The sequence below is a fragment of the Lepisosteus oculatus genome, chromosome 6 (assembly GCF_040954835.1).
Source record: "Lepisosteus oculatus isolate fLepOcu1 chromosome 6, fLepOcu1.hap2, whole genome shotgun sequence".
Classification (NCBI taxonomy): Eukaryota; Metazoa; Chordata; class Actinopteri; order Semionotiformes; family Lepisosteidae; genus Lepisosteus; species Lepisosteus oculatus.
Window position 1 is genome coordinate 56,814,541 of NC_090701.1, and position 22,068 is coordinate 56,836,608.

Genomic DNA, 22,068 nt, shown 5'->3' on the forward strand with positions numbered 1-22,068 from the left:
CTTTCAGAAAACGCAAACATTCAGTAAGTCCCACCCACCCATTTCAAAGTACTAAAATGACACATCTCTACCACTATCACTAAATTAAATCTTTTTGCATATTTATTTTGATGATTATTTTATTAATTGATTAATTGCTCTAAATAGAAAAAAACGAAGCAGAGTCAAGGTCTGTTTAAATTAAATAGCTTCAAAACGTGAATGCTTTGCCACAGTATTTTGTGTGAAACAAAAACATAAATATGGAAACTGCAAAGCCTACAAACAATAAAACTGCTAAGAATAAAATACGAAGACAACAATAATTTAAATATTCTCTTTTTCCAAGCTGACATGATATCCAGGAAAGTCAGAAAACAGGTACCCACCTATTCATTATCAGATAAACACGACCATTGACTTTGGCATGGCTACACGATGCAACATGGAATTGGATGGCAAAGAAGAAATGAGAGACAGAAGGAAGAATAAAGAGTCATGACAAACACAGCAACGCAGAAATGACAGCATGGTTAGGTAAATTTCACTGGCAAAGCAGGACAGCGCATGAATGAACTGTCTTTATGGAAAATGGCGCATGCACTATGCATTGGCACACTGATCTATGCACTGTATACACTCCATTCCAAAGGAAAGAGTTATTCAAATGCATTGTACATGTGACATACAAAATACAATACCACAGGTATATAGAATAGGTATTCAACAGTTCAGACAACAGAACTTCAGATTCAGAGAGAGGACCTTAGCCTGGATTGAAGCAAAACATCGACAAACGGAAATGACAAAACCTGATGGCAGATTTCCAGTGGGTACAACAAAGCCACCAGCCAGAGCGGGGTTAGTAATTTTGGATTGGCCTGTGGATCAAAGTTATGAATTCATCCAGTGTTTTAGTCTTCTGAAAAATAGGATGACGAAAACTCTCAGCCTGACATTGCCTCCGGCCTGGAGGAACAGGGAAAATGAATGTGCTCTGATTGTACAGAGGACTGAAATTCCTGTCCTGAACACTCCTGGGCTATATTTTCTTTCTATCGCTCACAAATTCTGAAAATTGTTTAAACAGTCATTAACTTTGTTCAGCCGTAGCCGGAGACTGAAATGAACCTTGTCAATTTAATGTGTTTTTGAGTTGTTGTTATTAATTTTACGGCCTTAGGGATTGTTTCATTTTAATTTGCAATTTGGTCAGCCTGGACCCCTGTCAAACAGAATTTACAGGCTTTTCTCTTTAAATCTTAAAATGCTTAAGACTTTTAGATCAATCATGGGAATGCGTCACTTAAGCAAAGCAGCAGTTCAAATGATGTATTTAAGAGCTCGGGTAGAATGAAACAAATCAAAACATCTGAGGATGCTTGAGCAGTAGAGATGGAGAACTATGCATTCCTCATACTATTTCTGTTCACTAACAATAACCCCAAAAAAGCATGATGTTGATGGTGAAGAAGATCATGCAATCTCTCCATGAGTGTAAACTGTTAAAACTCCACGGCAAAGATGTTTCCAAATATTAGTTATGCAAACAGAGCAATAGTGAGGACTTTCAACTGGAGACTTTGGCTATGCTTACATGCAGGTCTGAAGTTCCCTGATTGATCTACTATTGTCCTACCAATGTGTTGTAGCATATCCACATCATGCATATTCTGTAACACACAGTATAGGAAAAGCAGAGCAAAATCCCTTTTTTCACATTTACAGTACAAAACAAAAGAAAAAGAAAAAAATAAAACCATATAGGATTACTACACTTCATCAGAAAAGGTTTTCCAAACATAACATTTCTGTTAAAAAGTACAGTGCCATAATTTTTTTTAACACCAAGAAATTTAAGGCCTTAAACTGTTGAATAGCTCCAGAAGAAAAATATTTGATTTAAATGGTTTGATATCGTTTTTATACCTCAACAATTGGTTAAATGCTTCCCAGCCCTATATTGAGAGATCTGATTGTTTTTTTTTTATTTCTCTGAGGTTATGTTACATAAAAGCAATATATCCTGACACAGTTTCAGTTCTGCGTTTGCTGGAGCAGTTTCATGTGTCTTCTCCCACAGTTATGTTATTCACAAGGTAATTTGCCTTTTTAGCAGAAATGGGGGAGAGGTGACAGCAGCAGAGTGTTTGCTGAGCCTCTTGACTGATAACCGACGGGTTATTTGTTATTGAAATTCCTGTGTTGAACCCCTGAGTAAAACACTTTACCCAACTTGGTCCAAACCAGCCAGGTCGACAGTATAAGCCTTGCTGGGGGGAATCATGCAATGGATTGGCACCCCACCCTGAGGGGGATGAGGGCCTTCGTTTAGCATTTTAGATTTTAGCACGTAAACATAGCCGTAGTAAACACAGAGACAGAGCATGAAGAGTACAGTTCTGCCGAAGAATTGTGAATGAGCCATGGAGTGGATTTGAAAGACGCGGACAAACATATGGATAATAAGTTACAGAGTTAAAAATCACGCAAAGCCTTTTCAATTTGATATATGCATTGCTTATTCAGCGCAATAACAAACTGTCTTCTGATCAGTAATCCTTTCGGATTGTAAAAATTCGCCTAAGGTTCTAAATCAACTGAAAAAAGGCAGAAATCCTGAAACATTTGAGTTCTCATTCTTTCATCAGATAAAACTGCTACCCGTTTAACTACATTCTGTAAAAGCTATTTCTTCAACCTTCCCACCTGTTAATGGCTGAATAAGAACTGAACTGTGGTGTGTTCATCTCTCACCTGTACACAGTGCAGTCCTGCTTCGCAGCCACAGCCTTCAGGTCAGTCAGCTGCAGGAAGCGCTCGTGAAAATAGTGCAAGTGCAGAATGCACACTAGCAGGAAGCAGGTGGGGATAAATATTCTTGTGAACAGGGCCGACACAGTGAACTGCTCAAGTCCCAGGTCTTCCAGTCTGTGAAGTAAAACAGGAAAGAGAATCCACATCCTCTGAATGCCAACAGCACACCACAGTGCAGGACATGCTGTGTGGGTTTTTTGACGTACCTTCCCAGGTAATAACTGTGATTTAAATACTGTACATTTTTGTCTACACAGACTGCTGATTCTTTTGATGGTTGCTTAATCACTTTGACTGAATTAAGTCAAATGATTCCTGTTAAAATTGTACACAAAACTCTACATCAGGGGTTTGTATCTTTTTTTTTTTTTAAGAATGTGGCTACATCTGAGTACAAACCTAGCTAGGAAAACAAACAACAACAACCTTCTGTTTTTTCATTGTATGGACTGAGATATGTTTGTCGGCACATTTAAGAAAAACAAGAAACAAAAAATCTTAGAGAAAGGCAAAGTGGTTGTCAGTACTATTTGATTGACAAGTCTGACGCAAAATAACTTTGATTTTTCTTTCTTTTTTCAATCTTTCCTAACTAGTTCTTCACTGGACACAGTCTCCGGCACAGATTCCCTGATGAGTCAGATACAGTACGTGCCCATACCCACGTGCCCGATATTCGGAATTCCCTCAGGGCAGTGGAGGGACTGTCGATGAGTAGCTGCACTCTCGTACTCACTTTTCCTTATTCAGGCCAGTCATATTTGACCAGACACGGAGGGATGAGTCAAACTGAAAGGTGTAGACAAGGACGAGGACCAGCATGGTATAAACCACAACTGACATCCAGAAATACTTCAGAATTCTCCGCCACCAGTCATAATGCACCTGGAAGAAAGAATGTGTTTTTTTTAAATATCAAAATTAAAAAAAAAATTAATATTTTTCCACAGCCTGTGTTGTGTATGAAAGTGAGCTAAGTGATCCCAATGTTTCCAGGCAAATATTAAGCCTGAAAAATGTATGAATTTTGGACCTTTAGAGCAGGGGATTTTAATCTCCTCTGATTTGTTGGTTTTTCTTCCTCCTGAAATATCAAACGGGCCCTTTAATTCAAATAATGATGTAGCCAGACTGCAACTATTTACATATTTCTAAACAGTTAAGAAACATTACAGATTTAGCAAGCAAAGGTGTCATCTAGTGGACACAGAATGCAAACAGACAGGGGGTTTCTGGACAGTACCCACAAGCCCCTGGTGTATAGAATGGCTGTTTTGTTCTTGCCTTGTACCCACTGGAGACAGCTGCTACGCGGCAGTGACATGAGAGATTCTGTTAAAATCAATAATCTCGTCAAATAATTCGCAGCATGAGTGAGTGTTGCATAACTGTACTAATTAGGACAGGCTCGATTACAGAAACATGCATATTGATGTAACTGCACTATAACTTGTGTTGTAACTAATGTAACACTGTGCTGTGTATAAAATCACAATTATACACAACTCAAACCCTAAAGATGAGGTTTTTCTGTTAGTAGGTGACTGGAAATATCTGAAAACCAAAACACTTGATCCCGTGCAGGAGCTGTAGTACTACAGCCCTGATACTGCGTGCAGTACCCTCTGTAAAACAAAGCACTTATCCCTTACAGTAATCCCATCAGTGGTCTGGAGAACAGGACCTTTTAATTTAACTATGTGTCAATGGAAAGAATATTAAATTAAACTCAATTCAATGCTTTTCATTTTCTGATCCGTGCATTGAGTTTTTAATGATGGAAATGAAGTCTCTAAACAGATAATAAGACAGAGACCCCCTGGCACTGGGCTGGTGATGGGGCATGCACTGCAACCTTGCATAACACTGCATAACCATTCTAAAGGCACATACAGTAATACGGTAGATTACTGTTTGAAGCAAACATTGGCTTAAACCACTGTACTGTGACAGTAAAGTCTGAGGACTGATTTTGTGGCAGACCAATGACTCTTAGCAGTAAGGTTCAGGGCCATTATCTGCTACTGTACATCTGCCTAGACGTGTGCAGGGAAAGATCTCACCTGATACAGTGCAACACAGAAGAGAAAGAGCATCATGTAGATGATCTTGTACATGACAATTTTTCCCTCAAAGCTGACGAAGAAGAACATGCCTCCGCAGATGTATATCCAGTACTTCACAAACATTCCCATCACCATGTTGCCTAGAACCTGCATTATTTCTTTGTTGCCACCGTTTTCCTCATCTTCCTCCTCCTCTATAAAAAAAATCAGAGGCACTTCACAGCCCTGCAATGAACTGCTCGATCAGGTTAAACTAACACAATCTACATTCAAGGGACCAACACCTCAGTGAAAAACAACACAAAACAAAATATGGCAAAAACTGTAATATTCCATGAGTCTAAAGTTACAGCTTCTACTTATTTTGACTTTTTTGTTTAAATGTGGAGCACACTATGCTAGGTGGATACTTTTCTATAGACCTACCAGGGTATACAGTAGGGGTACATGCATACAGATACAAATTCATAAAGTCCATATGGAGCCTGAACAAACACAGGGACTGATTTCCACCCCTTCAGGTCCACCGCATGAACACTAGCACTGCAATCTCTGGGGCCACATCTGGAACATCTGCAATACTATAGTGACCCTAAATGATGAGCAGAAAGGCATGGCAGCCAGGAGAATAGCCAATGCATTTTGCTCCACTTTTCAATGAGTACAGTATTCCTTAGTTTTGCTCATCTGCAATATTGTAGAATACTCTCATCCACCCTCAGAAAAAAAGAAGGGTCACATTGCTTGATTAGTCCGCTCCAGTATTGAGGTCCTGCTTGCAGCCATTTTGTGGTGTGTGTCTCACTTCCTTCCTTACCAGTCTTCTGACTGTCCACTCTGACATCAGTTAACACAGCTTCTTCTTGCAGCTTCTCCTGCTTCTCCATCAGATGCTGGCGCAACAGCAGCCAAAAGCTCAGCAAACACAGAATCTGCCGATACAGCATTAGTTTACTGAAATCAGCTCCACGATCAGGCGTCTACTGTAACTTGCGCTTTGGAAATGCTGTGGACCCCTTGCAGATATGAGTGCCCTGGGTTTTGTCTGCAACATGGACATTGAACACTGGGGAGACCGCAGCTCTCATTTTTAACTCTATAACTTACTATCCATATGTTTGTCCACATCTTTCAAATCCACCTCATGGCTTCATTTCTAGAAACTGGAAGTTAAGTTGCAGTCTCAGTCATGTTGTACCTTAGTCACATATTCTATAGGAGTGGACATCAGTAGTGTCATTCTATAGTGTCTTCATCAGTCAATGGTCAATTTATAAAGGGATCACTGAGTTTTCTCAGTACTAAACCTGATGTGTAATGTGCACACAGGTATTATGCTGTGGGCTGAAATGCAGACACAGAGCCTTAGTCCAAAAGGTCTGGCTCCACAATTGCACACAATATGAGAAACGGTACATTTCAAAGAAACGAGTGAACTGAAGCCACATATACAGTACATACATTTCTCATAGGTATAGTATGAGCTGTAACATATATATGATAAAAGTACAAAATAATAACACTGTATGTTGGGTTCACAGAGGGAGGCTACACTAAGGGCAGGGGGATAAACTGTGAAGAAGCTTCCCAAGGTGTCTTAAACAGTGCTTAGAAATGTGAAAAAAGGCCATAGGACATAAGGTTTGAGAGAACTTAAAAATGATCACAATATTTGCAAAAAACACATGAGATATCATGGTGTTGGGCAGTTTTATTTGGATCCGCATTGTGTGAATTCCCTGAGATTTGGAAACATTGATATAAAGATTGCTGTGGTGGATGGGTGCAGGTGATATTTCAAAGTAGAAGTAAAGTGCTAGTGAAGAGTGGGACAGAGTGACAGACACAACAGTGTGATGGGAAGCACAGTATCCCCCCCATCTTCCACAGGACGAAAGGTGTGGAAATATTCTTACATGCTATTAGGAACAAGAAGAAAGAAGTCAATGAAGATGACAAACACTAATGAAGGTCTAGCAGTAGTATTTGCGCACTCAGGAATAAACAATGACTCTTACAGCTATAACATCCACTTTAAATAAAAAAAAACGCACTGCTGTGCACCTTGACAGGAACGCACATTACCTTCGTTCCCAGTTCCTGAAAGGGTACTCCTTTCTTTAGGAAGAGTCCAGAAACCGGCTCGATGGGCTTAATGCTCCAGATGTACTGCAGGATCAGCAGCAGGTTCCCGTAGAAGACCATGAACGGAGAGGTCAGCATGGCGTATTTCCTCCTGTCGCGGACCATCCAGAGGGTGCAGGACCAGATCAGGAAGACAAAGGTGAGCCAGCTGACGTAGGTGATGCTCCACGCCTGCAGACACAAGGGCAACACTGGCTCGAAACATTCACCTGCAAAGCTAGACTCACGATGCTGATATCAACCACATACTGTATTAACTAAGAATTCGTCAGCTGGGAGACAGGCTCTAATTTCTTTAAATCCCAACTTGATATAAGGTGAAGCGGTGGCACTGTGGCTCCCACCACCAGTAGAGGAATCCTACTCCGTTGGGACCCTGAGCAAGGCCCTGAACCCCAGCTGCTCCAGGGGCGCTGTATAAATGGCTGACCCTGCGCTCTGACCACAAGCTTCTCTCTGTCTCCCTGTCTGTGTGTCTCATGGAGAGCAAGCTGGGGTATGTGAAAAAGACAAATTCCTAATGCAAGAAATCGTATATGGCTAATAAAGTGATTTTATTCAATCAAATGAAAAACAAAAAAGATGATTGCATGTAAGATGCAAAAGAGCAAATGCACATCACAGTACAAATATGCTGAATGAACAGAAATGACCACATACACACTTCCAAATAAAGAAACATACAAATCAAAGAAAAGAACAGAAACCGGAATCTCATTCTCTAAAACCCTCCTGCCTGCATCTGCATGTTCTAATTACCATATTTTTACAAGACCACTGAGTATGGAGAAAGCAGGAATGCATCATGAAGATAACATTTTCAACCAACTTAAATACTGCCGACGCTTGCTGGGTAGAAACTGTAGAAAACACAGAGCCTTCTAAATTTCAGCCCTTGTCTTGAACAGACCTTGTCATACTCAGAAGTTTGTGCAGTAGCAGTTCTACACTGTAACCTAAAATGTATCCCTTGAATGGCTTTTTACTTACCATCATAGCTATTAAAGCACAGATGTAGCTTTGCTTCATGATAAACCTGAAGATTGTTACCAAAGCATTCACTTTTGGGTTCTCAATTTCCTCTGACATCTCATCAGCATCTTCAAGAACTTCAGAGAGACTATCTTCTTTTTTCTCTGTAGAGCAAAATAAAGCCAGGTCACATGCAAGGGAATAGTCACAAATTAAATTAATGCAGCAGCTGTGATAATATGTAACCTTGGTTTTACCGTTGTGTTCTAAGCTCCTGAACAATCTTTTGTTCCTATTAGTCTTGTACTTTCCATAGGTTTTCATGCAGTGTTTTGTAAAAAAATAAAGTGGGATGTAACCCACCTGGTTCATCATCTACTTGGTCAATCCTGTATTGTGGCGTGGAGTAGGTGTCTAGTTGTCTTGGCCCATTCTCAATAGCCAAAGGAGTTGATAAGTTGTGGTAATCAATAGGTGTTCCATTTGCTGTAACTAAGGGTACCTGTGGAACAATTTGAAATATTACTTTATTTTTTCAGAAGAGATTATAAGAAATACATGAAAATATTTGCATTGGTTTTTAAAAGCTTAACAAAACATTAATTAAAAATATATTATTACAGTACCTTTTAAAGTGAATAAGAAGTTAGAGGAAAATAATTTCAGTCATCAGTTATATTGTGTGTTGTTACTCTGTGAAGTACCTTTTAAAACAATCTCCACTGGCTACTTATTACTCTATTAAAGTTATGTTTTATACAAGTAACATGCAACTGTAATGGGTTACTTTTTAAAAGTAACTTTTCTGAAAACTGTTTTCGTGTCATACATTGACCACAGCACATTCTGTAGAGTAACAGCACCACGCTTTTTTAATAAATAATCAAATTAATGGGAGAGCATGTGACACAAAGCATTTTCTATGTATCAAAACACTGACAGACAGATAGAAGAAAATCTGTATTTAAAAGATTGTTATTTCTGAAATAAAATAAAAATAACTGATGGCATGGTTAAGGACAGTCCTGGGGATTTAAAATCGCATTGTGCTCCACAGATTTTTTTTGCCTAGTGCAAAATATCTTACTCTTGCCAAAGACAAGGCTAAGGGATTAGATACTAACATCAGATGTGCTGTATCCATCCTGAGTGGAAAGAAGCTGTAAAACAGCAAACAGTGCAAGGCAGGTTATTGATGCGCTCAAACATTCAAAGGCATGAACTTTTGTTATCTTTTTCTAAGCATGAACACGGCAGCCAAGCAGTGCTTTGTACATAGCACACTGTATCTCATTCAGCCAAACTGCTAGAATAAAAAGACTGAAGGGTTCTGAGCAAGCCAGAAGAAGATATGGATGCAATATACGTATGTTACTCATCTTGTAGTTACATCCTGTTAACGCAAGCTACATACAGCAGCACACAAATCCATTTGGACAGTGTTGTTAGAAGCAGAACTGTTTGGGATTCATCCGATCATCAGCACTGGGAAGAGAACTTGGTGTGAACTAAGTGGGCAGTGAGCTAAAAACTCCAGTGTCCTTCTTCTGCATAGTATTGCAACAAATGTTGGCATCTTGGTTTTCACCCTTGAATCTTGATCTTGTAAGTGTTTTTGAATTGCTCACTAACATCCCTTTTCATTCTGTTGTATATTTCATTTCTCATGTCAAATATTTTATCATAAACAGAGAACCGTTTGGGGACAGTCAAACACTTTTTCTGTGACATTTCACAGACATTTTCCTTGATCTTCCACATCTGTCATTAGTTCCAGAGGTTCTGCTCTTCTGATTGTCAGTATTAACAAAATCCCATTTTCTTGATAGTTACATATTTCTACAATAATCCTCAAGAGCTGGTTTTCAATCATGACAACCATCAATAATTAGCTAAATCAATTAGTCTTGAAATATGTCACTGCCCAAATGTGTTTAAGTATGGAATTCCTTCTTATCCTCTTTTCCTTTTAATGTATCTTAGATAACATTTCATCTTATAACAAACTCTATATAAGCTGTAACTCAATATAAGTTTCTCTGTGCATTTTCATTTTTTTTGCCTGTGACTGTAAATATATCAATAATTATTTGTTTGTTGAGGGCTCTGAACTCACAATTTAACATCTGAAACTGTGAGACAGAAAATGGTTTTAAAATGGTGTTTAATGCTGCTCTTAGAAGAAACAGGCATTAAACTTTTAAGCAAATAAACTTGTAGACTGATCAAGACCTCATGCTGAACTCATGGATTAATGTCATTAAATTTAGGGACAACTTTCAAATTATAAATATGTTGGTGAATGCCACTCAATAACCAGAAAGTCAATAGAAATGTTGATCTTTCACGAAGCTCTCTTAATTTCCTAATTTACATTTAAATAATGTAGTCACACCGCTGTCTTTTAGTGCTGTGGATCTGTCTGCTTACTTTGCCAGTTTAGATCAACAGAGGTTGGAGTCCACAGTAGGACTGGAGTTATTTAATCAAACACTATCCACCTTGTTACACCACTTAGATGATGTCACTCTTGTTAATCTAACCAGACGGGGTGATACGGAAGGGTCTGACTCCTTCGTGAACGTGTCCTTACACCCCTACACATCATTTCTGTTCTAAGCTCTCTGGCTGTTTTCCATTTCCCAGAACGAGACTTCTGATCCTGGGGGAGTGTTCAGTTCTGTTGATCCAAGGCTGAGGAATGATCTCCCAACACAGACAGCATTACTGTAGATCTTGCAAGTCAGTCCAGCGCTTTCAAATCCTTTCTTAAAACTTCATTCCACGTAAGCTTTTCATTTCATTTAATTTATTGTTCTTCATATTCATGTCATACTGTAAGCAGGCAGCTGCGTCAGCACGTGCAAAGGAGCAGGCAAAGGTTTACTCCATGCTGAAAAGAGAAGACAAGAAACGCAACGTTTCGGCTTCTTCGCATCTGAAGAAGGCTCCACAGCCGAAATGCTGTGTTTCTTTTGTTCTCTTTTTGGCATACATGTCACCTTTTGTCCTTTCCTCGTTTTGTAGAGTGAATTGATATAATGTGTCGTGAAAGGTGCCACATAATTATAAAGATGATAAATGCCTGTTAAGAAACCCCATTAACGATTTATTGATACCACTTTTGTAAATTCCTATGTGTCGGCCAGAGATGTCAAGCTCTCTGTTTTAGTAATGTTTCAATAAGCACATATGCTGATTTGGGGAAAAGAGCACTCGCTCCCTACATTTCTCTCCTCCGTGTTACAGTGCGCATTTCGCCATATCTGTCGCTTCTTCTCCGCTGTACTGGCCATCTCATTGCACATGATCTCCTTTTCGTCCTCCTCAGTCTCATTCTTTTCTTCTTCATCATCGTCATAGTACATCTAGGAGAAACACACGGACAAAAACACTTGGGAGGGGGGGGGTGGGAGGATATCTCCGGCACGATCTTGCCTCTCCTTTTCAACAGTGATTTACACTTACACAAGACTACTCGAAAAAATTCTTCGTTAAGCTTCGTTAAGTTTCCTTTGAACTCCTTAAGAAAGAAAACCAGGCCAGACCCTGTTAGTGAACATGCTAGTGGATTCACAGACCTTCATCAGCACTAATCTTGCTCGTATGTCAGTTCACGTAAACAATGCTAGGTGTTTGGGTATAATCATGGTTATCTCGGTGAACCAGACCCTGCTGTCTTTAATAAGCAATAAATCATTCGAGTAGTTGTTAGGCCTCTAGACCTATTAACAGCAGGATATATGGATTTTCAATTGGAACAAAGCAAACACGCAGTAGATAACGATTTCTTAGACCATCAAACCCCTTTTATTGAAAGCTACAGTATGTCTGTATGTTGCAAAGTATATTGCTTGCCTTGATTTGCATCAGACTTTTCACGTCAACAACTCTATGAATGCATTACTTGGATTTAATAAGTTCCTTACTTTATTACTGTATGTTTGCCTGTTTTGTCTTTTCTGGACCAGTATTGTTGTAGCAAAGTTATATAAACTGAACGTTTGTACTGTATAATGAGGGGTGAGTGAATATAGTAATTATTTTTTATCAGTTACTGAACGAGATAACATAATGTTCTTTTCAACAGACCAGAGATCAACCTAAGATACAATAATTGCAACTGTTATAGTTCTAAATAATTATGGTTAATAATACTAAAACGCGTCACTAACTCAGTTTTACTAAATTTTTCACAGAAGACACAATATCTGTTTCTAAGGAAGGTATCCCATTGTATAATATCTACCAAAAACTCAAAGCACTACAAATACTGTGAATAATACTACAGTATGTAATGGTTGCGTATAAGATTTGGATAATTTTTTGGTATGTGTACGTATAGCCCACTTGATGTACTGTAAATTTAAATTAAATCTGGCCTGTATAGGAAATGAGTTTTGACAAATCTGCTGTAATCTGTCTTCACCAATGATGAAGCACCTTGAAGCTATATTTTTCTATTTGTATTGTATATGTATCGCGAAGCAGAGGGGTAGAGGGGGTTAATTTTGTCGCCGATGAAAAGGAAAACTGCAATTTTAACATTGTTTTATGAAAACAATTCATACATCAGTATCAATTTCCTTAGACAGTTCTATTTGTAATAGCATAAATTACATCAATAAAGATATCCAAAGTTGATACGTTAATTCCCTACACATGAGAGTGATTCGTGTTAACTCAAATATTGATATGTTATTAGTTTTGTAGCATTAAAATATTGAACAGTGAACAATAATTGAAAAATAAATCATTCCTTTTCCTATGAGTCCATGAGAGGGCGAGAGGGCTGGTTTAGTGGGGTGTGACAGGGGCTTTTCCAACTTGAATTTGATACCTCTTTCTTTGGAGAGGGTGTTATGTTTCTGAATGGATCAATGAAACGGTACTGAAACACGAAATGTCAGCTCATTTCGTTTCTTCCTGCGTGCAGATTTATACAATAATCCTATTTTTAATGCTGCTTTGTTTTAAAAGCAGGAGAAAAACAACCTGCTGCAATCAATCGTGTGTAGCGTGTAATTGCCAACTGGTTTATAGGGGATAATCGATTATCCCATAAAGTTAGGAACTGGAACCTGTTATTTTACCGGAATGAAATGAGACTCATACTCACTTTTTTATAACGTTATAAATAAAGATCATGACATGATGATGAAAGCAGGGGTCTTAAACAGCCTACGCAGCAGACGACTTACTTCATCGGTGGGCTCTTGAAGCCAGAGGCGGATGAGGGTGGCCAGAGTGTAGTACAACACCAGAATCATGATGGGGCTGACATAGTGGTACCACTCCAGTTCGTGGTTAGCTATAATCATCCATGTATATGAACAGTTGGTCTGAATTACAGAGGATATGCCAAACCAACTGTGAACAAAACAAAACAAAAACAAAACAAAACAAAGTGTTATGAACATGAAAGGGAGACGCGGTCCTCTTTTTGTAAAACACGGTGCTCAGCCCACAGGTTGGGTCTACATGTTGTCAGTTTAAATGCAGTCAGCGCCCCTTCTTCAACACAAGAGCAAGTGCAATTCTGCATGAGGAGCTCCCCCTGCCCCTGCTGGGACTCAGTCCTGGTCCCTAGACAGTGGATAACTCGGCCATGTGAAAAGACAGACGGTTTCAGTAGTTCAAGTAGGCAGCTGCGTCAGCATGCGTAGGCTGCAAAGGAACAAGTGAAGGTTTATACCCTGCTGAAAAGGGAAGAAAAGAAACACAACCTTTATGGCTGTGGAGCCTTCTTCAGGTGTCAGACAGAGTTTTATACTGTTTGAATTTCACAGGAGGGTGACATCACTTCTGTACCTCATTCGGTGCCCTGAGCCCGCTGACACAGGCTGTTAAACGCCCAGGGCCCAAGTGAGAAACAGATCACTAATTCTAGTAATTAACATCTGGGCTGGTGTGCTGTGGAAAGCGGAGCAGAAGTGACTCCGAGCTTCTAGCCATGATTTCTGGGTATCTTGTGAAATGCGGAGCTGTCTGCCTGCTGTGTCCGTACCCTGCTTTCCTGTATCTTATACTGCTGAAACAATGCTGGCCCGAGACCAAACCGTTCTGCCAAAGACCACAGAGAGCACAACCACATCACTCTGCAGCCCTTTCTGACACAAACAGAGCGAATCTCCAGACTGCAAGGCACCGTCCCAGTGGGTCTGCAAGCTATAACGGCGATGACAGTAATAGGTCACATTAAACAAGTTGTTGGAGATACAAGGAAAAAAAACATCCAGTCTAGAAGTAAAATAAAATAATGTTGAATCCATAGATAACATTAATAAATAACACACTTATTTAACTATCTGTTTATTTCTAAAAGGATGCAAAAATGTAAATATTTGAGTATTGTCTCTCAAGCAGTCATTTGAGCAAGCCCATTACACAGGGGGGCTTTTTCCTTTTTGTCATGTTCCTCTGTGAAGACAGAAGATGTCAAAAGTGAAATTTAGATGTCTAGCTAAAGGACAGCCAATAAGGCTTTTAGTTAAGTTACTCAGTCGTGTCTAAATGTTGTGCTCTCACAATTAATTTAACTACAAACAAAAAATACTCACACTACACACATCTCAGTGTCATCTCACATCTGACATAATTATTGTCAATAAAAATAATGTTTGCTGTAGCTGAGTATATGTATATGAATATACATTAAATAAAGTAATGGTTTATTAATTCACTCATTCAATCTCCCACTTACTTATTATTTATGTACTTCTTTGTAACTTGGCTTAATGCTCATGTAAATGGAAAGACACAGATGGTCTCATAAGACCATCTCATCACCAGACTGAATACCAGTAATAATAATAATTGCTTACACTTATAAAGCGCTTTTCTGGACACTCCACTCAAAGCGCTTTACAGGTAATAGGGACTCCTCTCCACCACCACCAGTGTGCAGCCCCACCTGGCTGCTACGGTAGCCATAATGCGTTCAGATATGGGGATTATTTGGAGGCCATGATGGGTAAGGACCAATGGGATATTTGGCCAGAACACTGGGGTTACACCTCTACTCTTTTCAAGAAATGCCATGGGATTTTTAATGACCACATCTCATCTGAAGGACTGCACCTGTTTACAGTATAGTGTCCCCGTCACTATACTGGGGCCTTAGGACCCACACAAACCACAGGGTGAGCGCCCCCTGCTGGCCGCATTAATGCCTCTTCCAGCAGCAGCCTCAGCTTTCCCAGGAGTCTCCCCTCCAGGTACTGACCAGGCTCACACCTGCTTAGCTTCAGCGGGTTGCCAGTTGTGAGTTGCTGCTGGCTTTTCGATTAGTTATTAGCTCTTGATCAACCAATAATAACTAATCCAAAATTGTATGTTGCTTTTGTGAGGTAGCGCACCAGGAATCTAAAGCAAGACTAAGCACAATTTGGTATATAATAATACAGTACAAAACAACACTAAAAAAACACACAGAATGAAAACCTTAAAATGCTGCTACTGATCTCTGCCTCTGTTACCCATTTCTTCTCCATCAATCCACACTCAGTAATGTTTTCATACCAACACATAAGCAAACTGGTTGTGTTTCGATCTTGGCTTAACACAGAACATACTGTAGTACTAGCCAAGGGATATTCAGGAAATCTGAACATGGACATCAACATGGAACTGTAAAAGGTTATTAGAAACTCTAACAAAATGTTAGGTATGCAGTTTGCCTGTTTCTTAATAATCCTACATTTTGAAGAGGTCTGCATTACATAAATGAAACTGTATTATAGCTAAGTGTGTTTGATCTTGTTTAGAGAGACACAGAATTTGAATTCACATGCACCAAATATATCTTAACATCTTTAGTTTTATTTTGATTTGCTGCACAGAAAATGATAAATTTTACAGTTGCTGCACTACTGTTGGGTAATCTTTCTGAAACAGAATTATATTATGCCATTATTCTGCTAGTTATACGTTACAGCTACTGTACTGTATTTTAAAAGTGGTATTAATGAAAAAATACCCTCAAATTCTTTCTACCAAAAGGATAGTACACGCACTTGGCTCTAGTTGATGTGTGGAGTAACCACAAGAGTTTTTGGTACGACAGGAACGAATCCATAATGCTTAATGTGGAAAATTGGTAACAGTGCTTAATGCTCTTACCTACAAATTACTCCTTTAGAAATGTTGCAAATGCCAAGCCTTATTTTGTGATCGATTTTTTCTTAATATAAAACATAAAGCCGTGTCAGTAACATGCTTAATGTGAGATACACTTCCAAATTCCCAGAAACTTCATACCTTGGTAATTTATAAACACTAGTGCTTCAGAAATAGTTTCTCATTACAATACAGTAATAATTACAGAAAATGTACAAATAGCAGCATGCTTAATGTGTACTATACCTAAGATGAAAACAAACGCTTAATTTGTCTTAATATGTTTAAATTTAAAACAGTAGGACATTAAGCCACAAAACCATTTTACAGATTACATGGTTTAGTAGTTTTAGGAGTATGAAATGGTACAGTATAATTGTGAAAATAGAATAGGATTAGTCAATACACACAATTGAGAGCTTGAATAGTGTATTGAGGATATTCCTTAACTCTTTCCATCCCATAACCAAAATTATATTCAAGGAACATTGCTATAGAAACTTGTCACAATACAAACCTTAAACACAAATAACTGTGTGCTATTAAAAATAGGGGTTTCAGTCTGTTCACTCACTTCAATTTAAATTACTTTCTGCAGGACAGAAAAGCATTTTAAATGCGTTCTAAACTTGTCACAGATGTTTGCTAATTTTCTTATGGACAGTACATAGAGTATAACGGCCACCACAAGTGTATGTATTGAATAGGCTTACATTTTTTATGTGTTTTAGGATTTCGTTGTGTAAAGTTGACAGGCTTCCCTTCCAGTCTAGCAAAATTATTTGTTAGTTGTCATTTCACACTAAGCAGGTACTGCAGCCCCTGCGTCTTGCCCTAATTCCCCTAAGCTGCAACAACGAGGTAAAATAAAATGGCATACAATTCCCATCGGCCCCTTGCGCATTAAAAATAAAACTGTACAAATAATCCAGGCTTAACAACAAACAGTACAGCAGTCTGCTTGAACGGTCAATCAGAAGGAATTACTGGACAAATAGTTTTGAAACAAACCCAAGAGACCGCCATTACATTAGACTTGAACATAGCATATGCTCAAAAAGTGCTGCCAGCACAAACATTGTTTTACTCAGAAGTACATTCTTTTTGCCTGGAAGTCTGTCCATGGCTTTATGTTCTGTAGTTGTATTTTTTAAACATATGCGCATGTAGAAAAGGCAATTACTCAGCACAGCTGTTTAATTGCCGGAATGGCTGTGATTCTAAATTCCACACTAGAATGAACAAATATTGCACTGAAGCATACTGTATTCAGGACTACTTAATCTGAAAGTACCCCACTGTCGATAGTTAACGGTGGCCAAGTACGGAAACAATATTAGTCAGGAGTATTGCAGATTCCTGCAGATGGTTTGGATGTCTTAGAAAACAGGAACAGACATTAAGAAAGGTTAAAACAAGAAGCAATCATTTTGACCACCCTGCTTACTGGGTTGTTTCTTGAAATAACCCAGAAAATGATCTTATCTTCCTCGATCTTCCAACTTCTGACATATGGATTTGCGAAGGCATGCCTGAGTCTTTCGTTTGCTATCCAACACCTTGTTTATTTGGGACAGTGGTATGTTTCTCAATGAATGAAACAGAAAAGTCGACTGTTAACTGTGTAGGAGTAGTTCAAAGCACAAAGGAGCCTTGTGTGAAATACTGCAGGGTATGAACATGCTGTTATAGACACATTAGATAAGAAAAAAACGAACTCCAATACTCATTCTTGTTCTGGTAACAGTTTCAAATTAGTTTTTAGTGGAGGTTTTCAGATCCTTCTTTCTGTGGTCTCAGTGCTATCAGTTCTTGTATTTTCAAACTGCCAATTTTAACATGAAAGGAGCAAATGTCTCCTTTATTAATTTCCTAAATCAATCTGTATATGGACACTGGACATTCGGACTTCAAAGGATTTCCGTATGAGAATTACAGAGCAATTGGTTCCTGTAACACATTTTTAAAATGACATCCTTGATTTGCCTGTAGGCACCAAAATGAACTGTGTAATATAAGCTTAATGTGTTCTTGAACAGAAGTTCAGATGGAGGACACAGTGTAATTGTGGACTTTCAATTCCCTGTGCATAAAAGCTCACTGGCTGTGTATTTTTACTAGTTCCTTTCTCTCCAGCCAACTGTCACTGATGAGCAGTTCTCCCTACATCATACCTCATAGGTGAGGAGAAATGTGACAGCTCTGTCATTTCTTCAGCCAGGTGAGTTAAAGACAAAGTATTAAGCATACTACACCTTTTACTTTAAACCTTTTTTTTTGTCATCTTGTTTTGCCCTTATTAGAATTTGACCCAAAAACTGAAAGATCTTGACGAGTCGCAGTTTAAGTCTCTCTACTCGGTCCCACTGTTCACCCCTTCATACTCAATTGACTTTCTTATTCTTCCCAGTCAGTCTTGTACTTAGTGTGGCACTGATTGAGTCGAATCAAACATCTCCTGCATTTCAGCTAAGAGGTTGTTTAAACCCATCGCTGAAAAATCAAATCACTTGAAATAAACACAGCAGCTACCCTGCAGCTCATTAATAATTGTCCCCTAGATATTAATGTTTGCTCCTTTAAAATCACATGTATTGTCTATGGAATGCAGAATGAAAAAAAAAACATGAGACCAAGAAACCTGTTTAACTTGGGGATCCACAAGCAGCGAATCTGAGTTTTGAGAGAAGAGAGAATTAGATGCTCATGATTGAGGTTGCTCATACTCCTGGGACAATGTGAGCCAGGGCCAAATGAGACAATGTAGAGAAGGACCGGTGAGTCACGAAATCCAGCAATTTGGCTAATCACCTTCATTAGGTAAAGCAATTGTTCTGCTGGTGAGTTGTATCAGAAAGGGAGCAAAGTTAAATTACCTAAATTATAAAGACACTCCTCAGCAAAAAGATTGGTATCTGCACAGCTGGCAATAGTGAGATCTTCTCGCATTCGCAAGATGAAAAGTACAATTCAGATGCCTTAAAGTATTGATTCAACATACTGTAGGTGATATTACTCTGGGAACTGGGGAGATATTTTAGAGTTCAGTAGTCTTTCAAGTAATACAGTTGGCTTTGCATATGGATTAAATGGATTAGGCTTTCTTCAACTAATTACTGTACATATACAAATTACTAAGCATTAACAGCAAGGAATGCATCAGGTGATTTACAGTCACAAACGACTGTCCTTTAAGTGTGCAGAGGTATGCACTGCATGTCATTGAGTTAAAGCCATTTAAAGAAACACTGTCTTTAGGTGTCCCCTTTGCTGTTCATAATCTAATTGCTTATCAAGCAGTGTCACGTACTGTAGGTCCCACGTACTATATACACTGGCATATGGTAATTAAATAGTCATAATTTTCTAAAGGTATGCAACAGAGAGGAACAAATGATAAAAGTCAACAGTCTGTGTTATCGCTTAGATTCCACACGCAACACACTTCACTATTGAAAAAAATGAAACATTTATGATACCTTTTTTTTTGGTTAGGATGGGCCATTGCTTGACTCACAGTTGCACTGCTTCTTTATTACTATAAAAAAAGGAAATCAATATCTTCACAAACCACATTACCTCAAGAAAACCCTGTGGACCAAAACCATTTTACTACTTAAGAGATGTTCCCTTAAATGAATGGAGTAGCTTATGCACCATTCTAATCTTCTAATGAATGCAGAAGAGAATTTTATCAAATGACTTACAACAAAGAGAGAAAAGACTACTAACACTAAGACTGGAGAAAAACTTAAGATATAAAAAACCTTGCCGAACAAGGTGCAAGACATTCATAATCTGGTGAAGTTGTCTGTTGCCAGTAAACTGTCTAGACTCAAGATTAGTCATTTAGTCTCATGAGCAATGGCAACAAAATCAGAGACTGTAAAAGCTTGTTTTGCTGGTTTTGCAATGAGCCGCAGGCATGTTTCACAACTTCAGCAGTAAAACACAGGGCACCGTGCTCGGAAAACAGGAGTTACAGCGAACTCTCTGGACTTCATGGACACTGGACTCTCTGCGGCTTCAGTCATATACTGTAGCACCTAGTCTTCTCTCTGCCTGTATAATACAGAATACAGCAAGGTTTAATTTAATCTAAAGTCAACTCATTTAAAACCCCACGAGTGTAAATTAAATTTATTTGTCATTCCCTCAATCTCTGGTCATAAGGCTATGGGTACTTATTTACCACGTGGAGATTAAAAGGAAAGTGACTCAAACGGTAAAGGTGCTGGCCCGAGCACAGAATGAGCTCTGTTACCCCATGTTTGAGCCTGAGTCATGACACAGGTTGACTGTGACCAACATTCCCCAAGTGGCAGAGCTCAGCTATTTGAGTGGGATCAGTCTGCTTACATTCCCTTGTTCTCCTCCGTGTGTAATCAAGAGACAAGAGACATAATTATTGATTTGTAATATATCTGTATGTATATATATCTATATGTGCAACATATCTGAAATAACAAAAATAATCAGTATCTCCTACTGTATGAAAAGAAAAGTATTTTTAGTTTGGCATGAATAATGTCTTTTTATTGATTTCATTTCATAAAATGCTGCGGTGAGCCAGAGGAGTAGTGCCTGACACGGAAGCAGGAAAGTTATAACTTACTGAAGTTTGCCAGACAGAATGGATGAGAACATATCTGAGCGAAACCCCCACAAGTAAAAGGAACATGCAGAAATGGAGGGGGAAGAGCTGAGGGCTGGACTGCACCAGTTGGACACCACCCCAAGGGAGGTGATCAATGGACACCATAGAAGTATAATCACAAGCAGAAGGGACAGTGTGAGCTGTGAACAAGGTGGCCGTGCATCTGCAGGCCAGAGTGGGAGTCAGCTCCTGTCGAAACAGCAAAAAGAAGGAGCGGGGAGAGACGAAACAACTTCATATAGGCTGGGGCTATAAATTCGGTGGGTTGGACGCTCCGCAAGAAACAAGGAGAGAAGGGGGAAAGGAAGGAGAACAGGATCGGGCAAGATTAGGAAGAGAAAAAGGGTAGTGGAAGAACACAACTTCTGCAGTTGTTCTGATATCCTAGAAGGCTTGTTGACATCAGGTGACCCGGCAGTAAAACGCTGACAGATGGTGGAAGCAGAGCTCCTTGTTTTTGGTGGGAGGTTAAGGTTGGAAAGAAACGATTCCAGTCTTGGCTGAGTGTGATGGAAGTAAGGTCCTCACAATGCAGAATACGAGCACATTTGCCCACGGCACGTCTACAGCCAGGGAGATTTTATGGTCAGGGAAGCAGAAGTACAAGATTAGAACTTGACGTCTACTCAAACTTCTGTCCAATAACACAATTACTGTTAGCTTTCGAAAACTCACATAGAGGGTCCTGTTTTCTACTTGATTATGAGACGACAACACGAATCTTCACATCTTCCTGAAAGCAGTGCACATCGTTTCATTTTCAATTATCAACCGCAATTGCTTGATTGTTTACATCGTCTTACTAGCACCTGGATTCACCCACTGTAGTTGATTTTATTAATAAATGAAGGTCCTCTAGCACATAACAATAATGTGATATTAATCTAATAACTGTCTAAAAACTGTTTTAATAGTATTGCAGCGGCAGCCATTCCCCATCGGACATTTGCCAGGAAGTGCCGAACCCATAACTGGACGATCCTGACGGGAGATGGCATTCCCGTCACCGGGGGAAGCAGCCGTTTCTCTGGGGATCCTTACAGCAGCGAAAACAGAAGCATTCCCCTTAAATAATTAAGATAATAATTAAATAATTCAAACCAGCAGTTACATTTCTCCATTTCTGGGCTGAGTCCTTATTGTAAATAGTTAAGGATTTACAATATTTACAATAAGGACTGCTCAACACGCCATGTGGTGGAGTCTTCAGTACCCTCACACTATAGTATCCTATTATTTCACATTAAGAGTTCATCTTGCTTTTATTACACTTCACCTCAAGGGAGAAAAGTTATAGTATCTGAAATGACTGTT

The 22,068-nt window shown here is 39.1% G+C and overlaps 1 protein-coding gene across 5 annotated transcripts in view; it reads right to left on the reverse strand.

The window, feature by feature from the left end:
- Positions 1 to 22,068, reverse strand: part of LOC102682176 (piezo-type mechanosensitive ion channel component 2) — a 118,856-nt gene that overhangs the window by 44,991 nt on the left and 51,797 nt on the right. For 2 of the 5 annotated variants that reach the window (XM_069191624.1, XM_069191627.1), the window contains exons 5-15: positions 13,181 to 13,349; positions 11,207 to 11,347; positions 9,104 to 9,139; positions 8,343 to 8,481; positions 7,998 to 8,143; positions 6,948 to 7,178; positions 5,680 to 5,794; positions 4,860 to 5,056; positions 3,533 to 3,681; positions 2,737 to 2,910; positions 369 to 410 (exon numbers count right to left, since the gene is read on the reverse strand). In XM_069191624.1, the coding sequence (XP_069047725.1) occupies positions 369 to 410; positions 2,737 to 2,910; positions 3,533 to 3,681; positions 4,860 to 5,056; positions 5,680 to 5,794; positions 6,948 to 7,178; positions 7,998 to 8,143; positions 8,343 to 8,481; positions 9,104 to 9,139; positions 11,207 to 11,347; positions 13,181 to 13,349 (1,539 nt within the window). Of the gene's footprint in view, positions 1 to 368; positions 411 to 2,736; positions 2,911 to 3,532; positions 3,682 to 4,859; positions 5,057 to 5,679; positions 5,795 to 6,947; positions 7,179 to 7,997; positions 8,144 to 8,342; positions 8,482 to 9,103; positions 9,140 to 11,206; positions 11,348 to 13,180; positions 13,350 to 22,068 lie in introns of those variants that run through there. The other 3 variants (XM_069191625.1, XM_069191626.1, XM_069191628.1) reach the window with 3 other exon arrangements.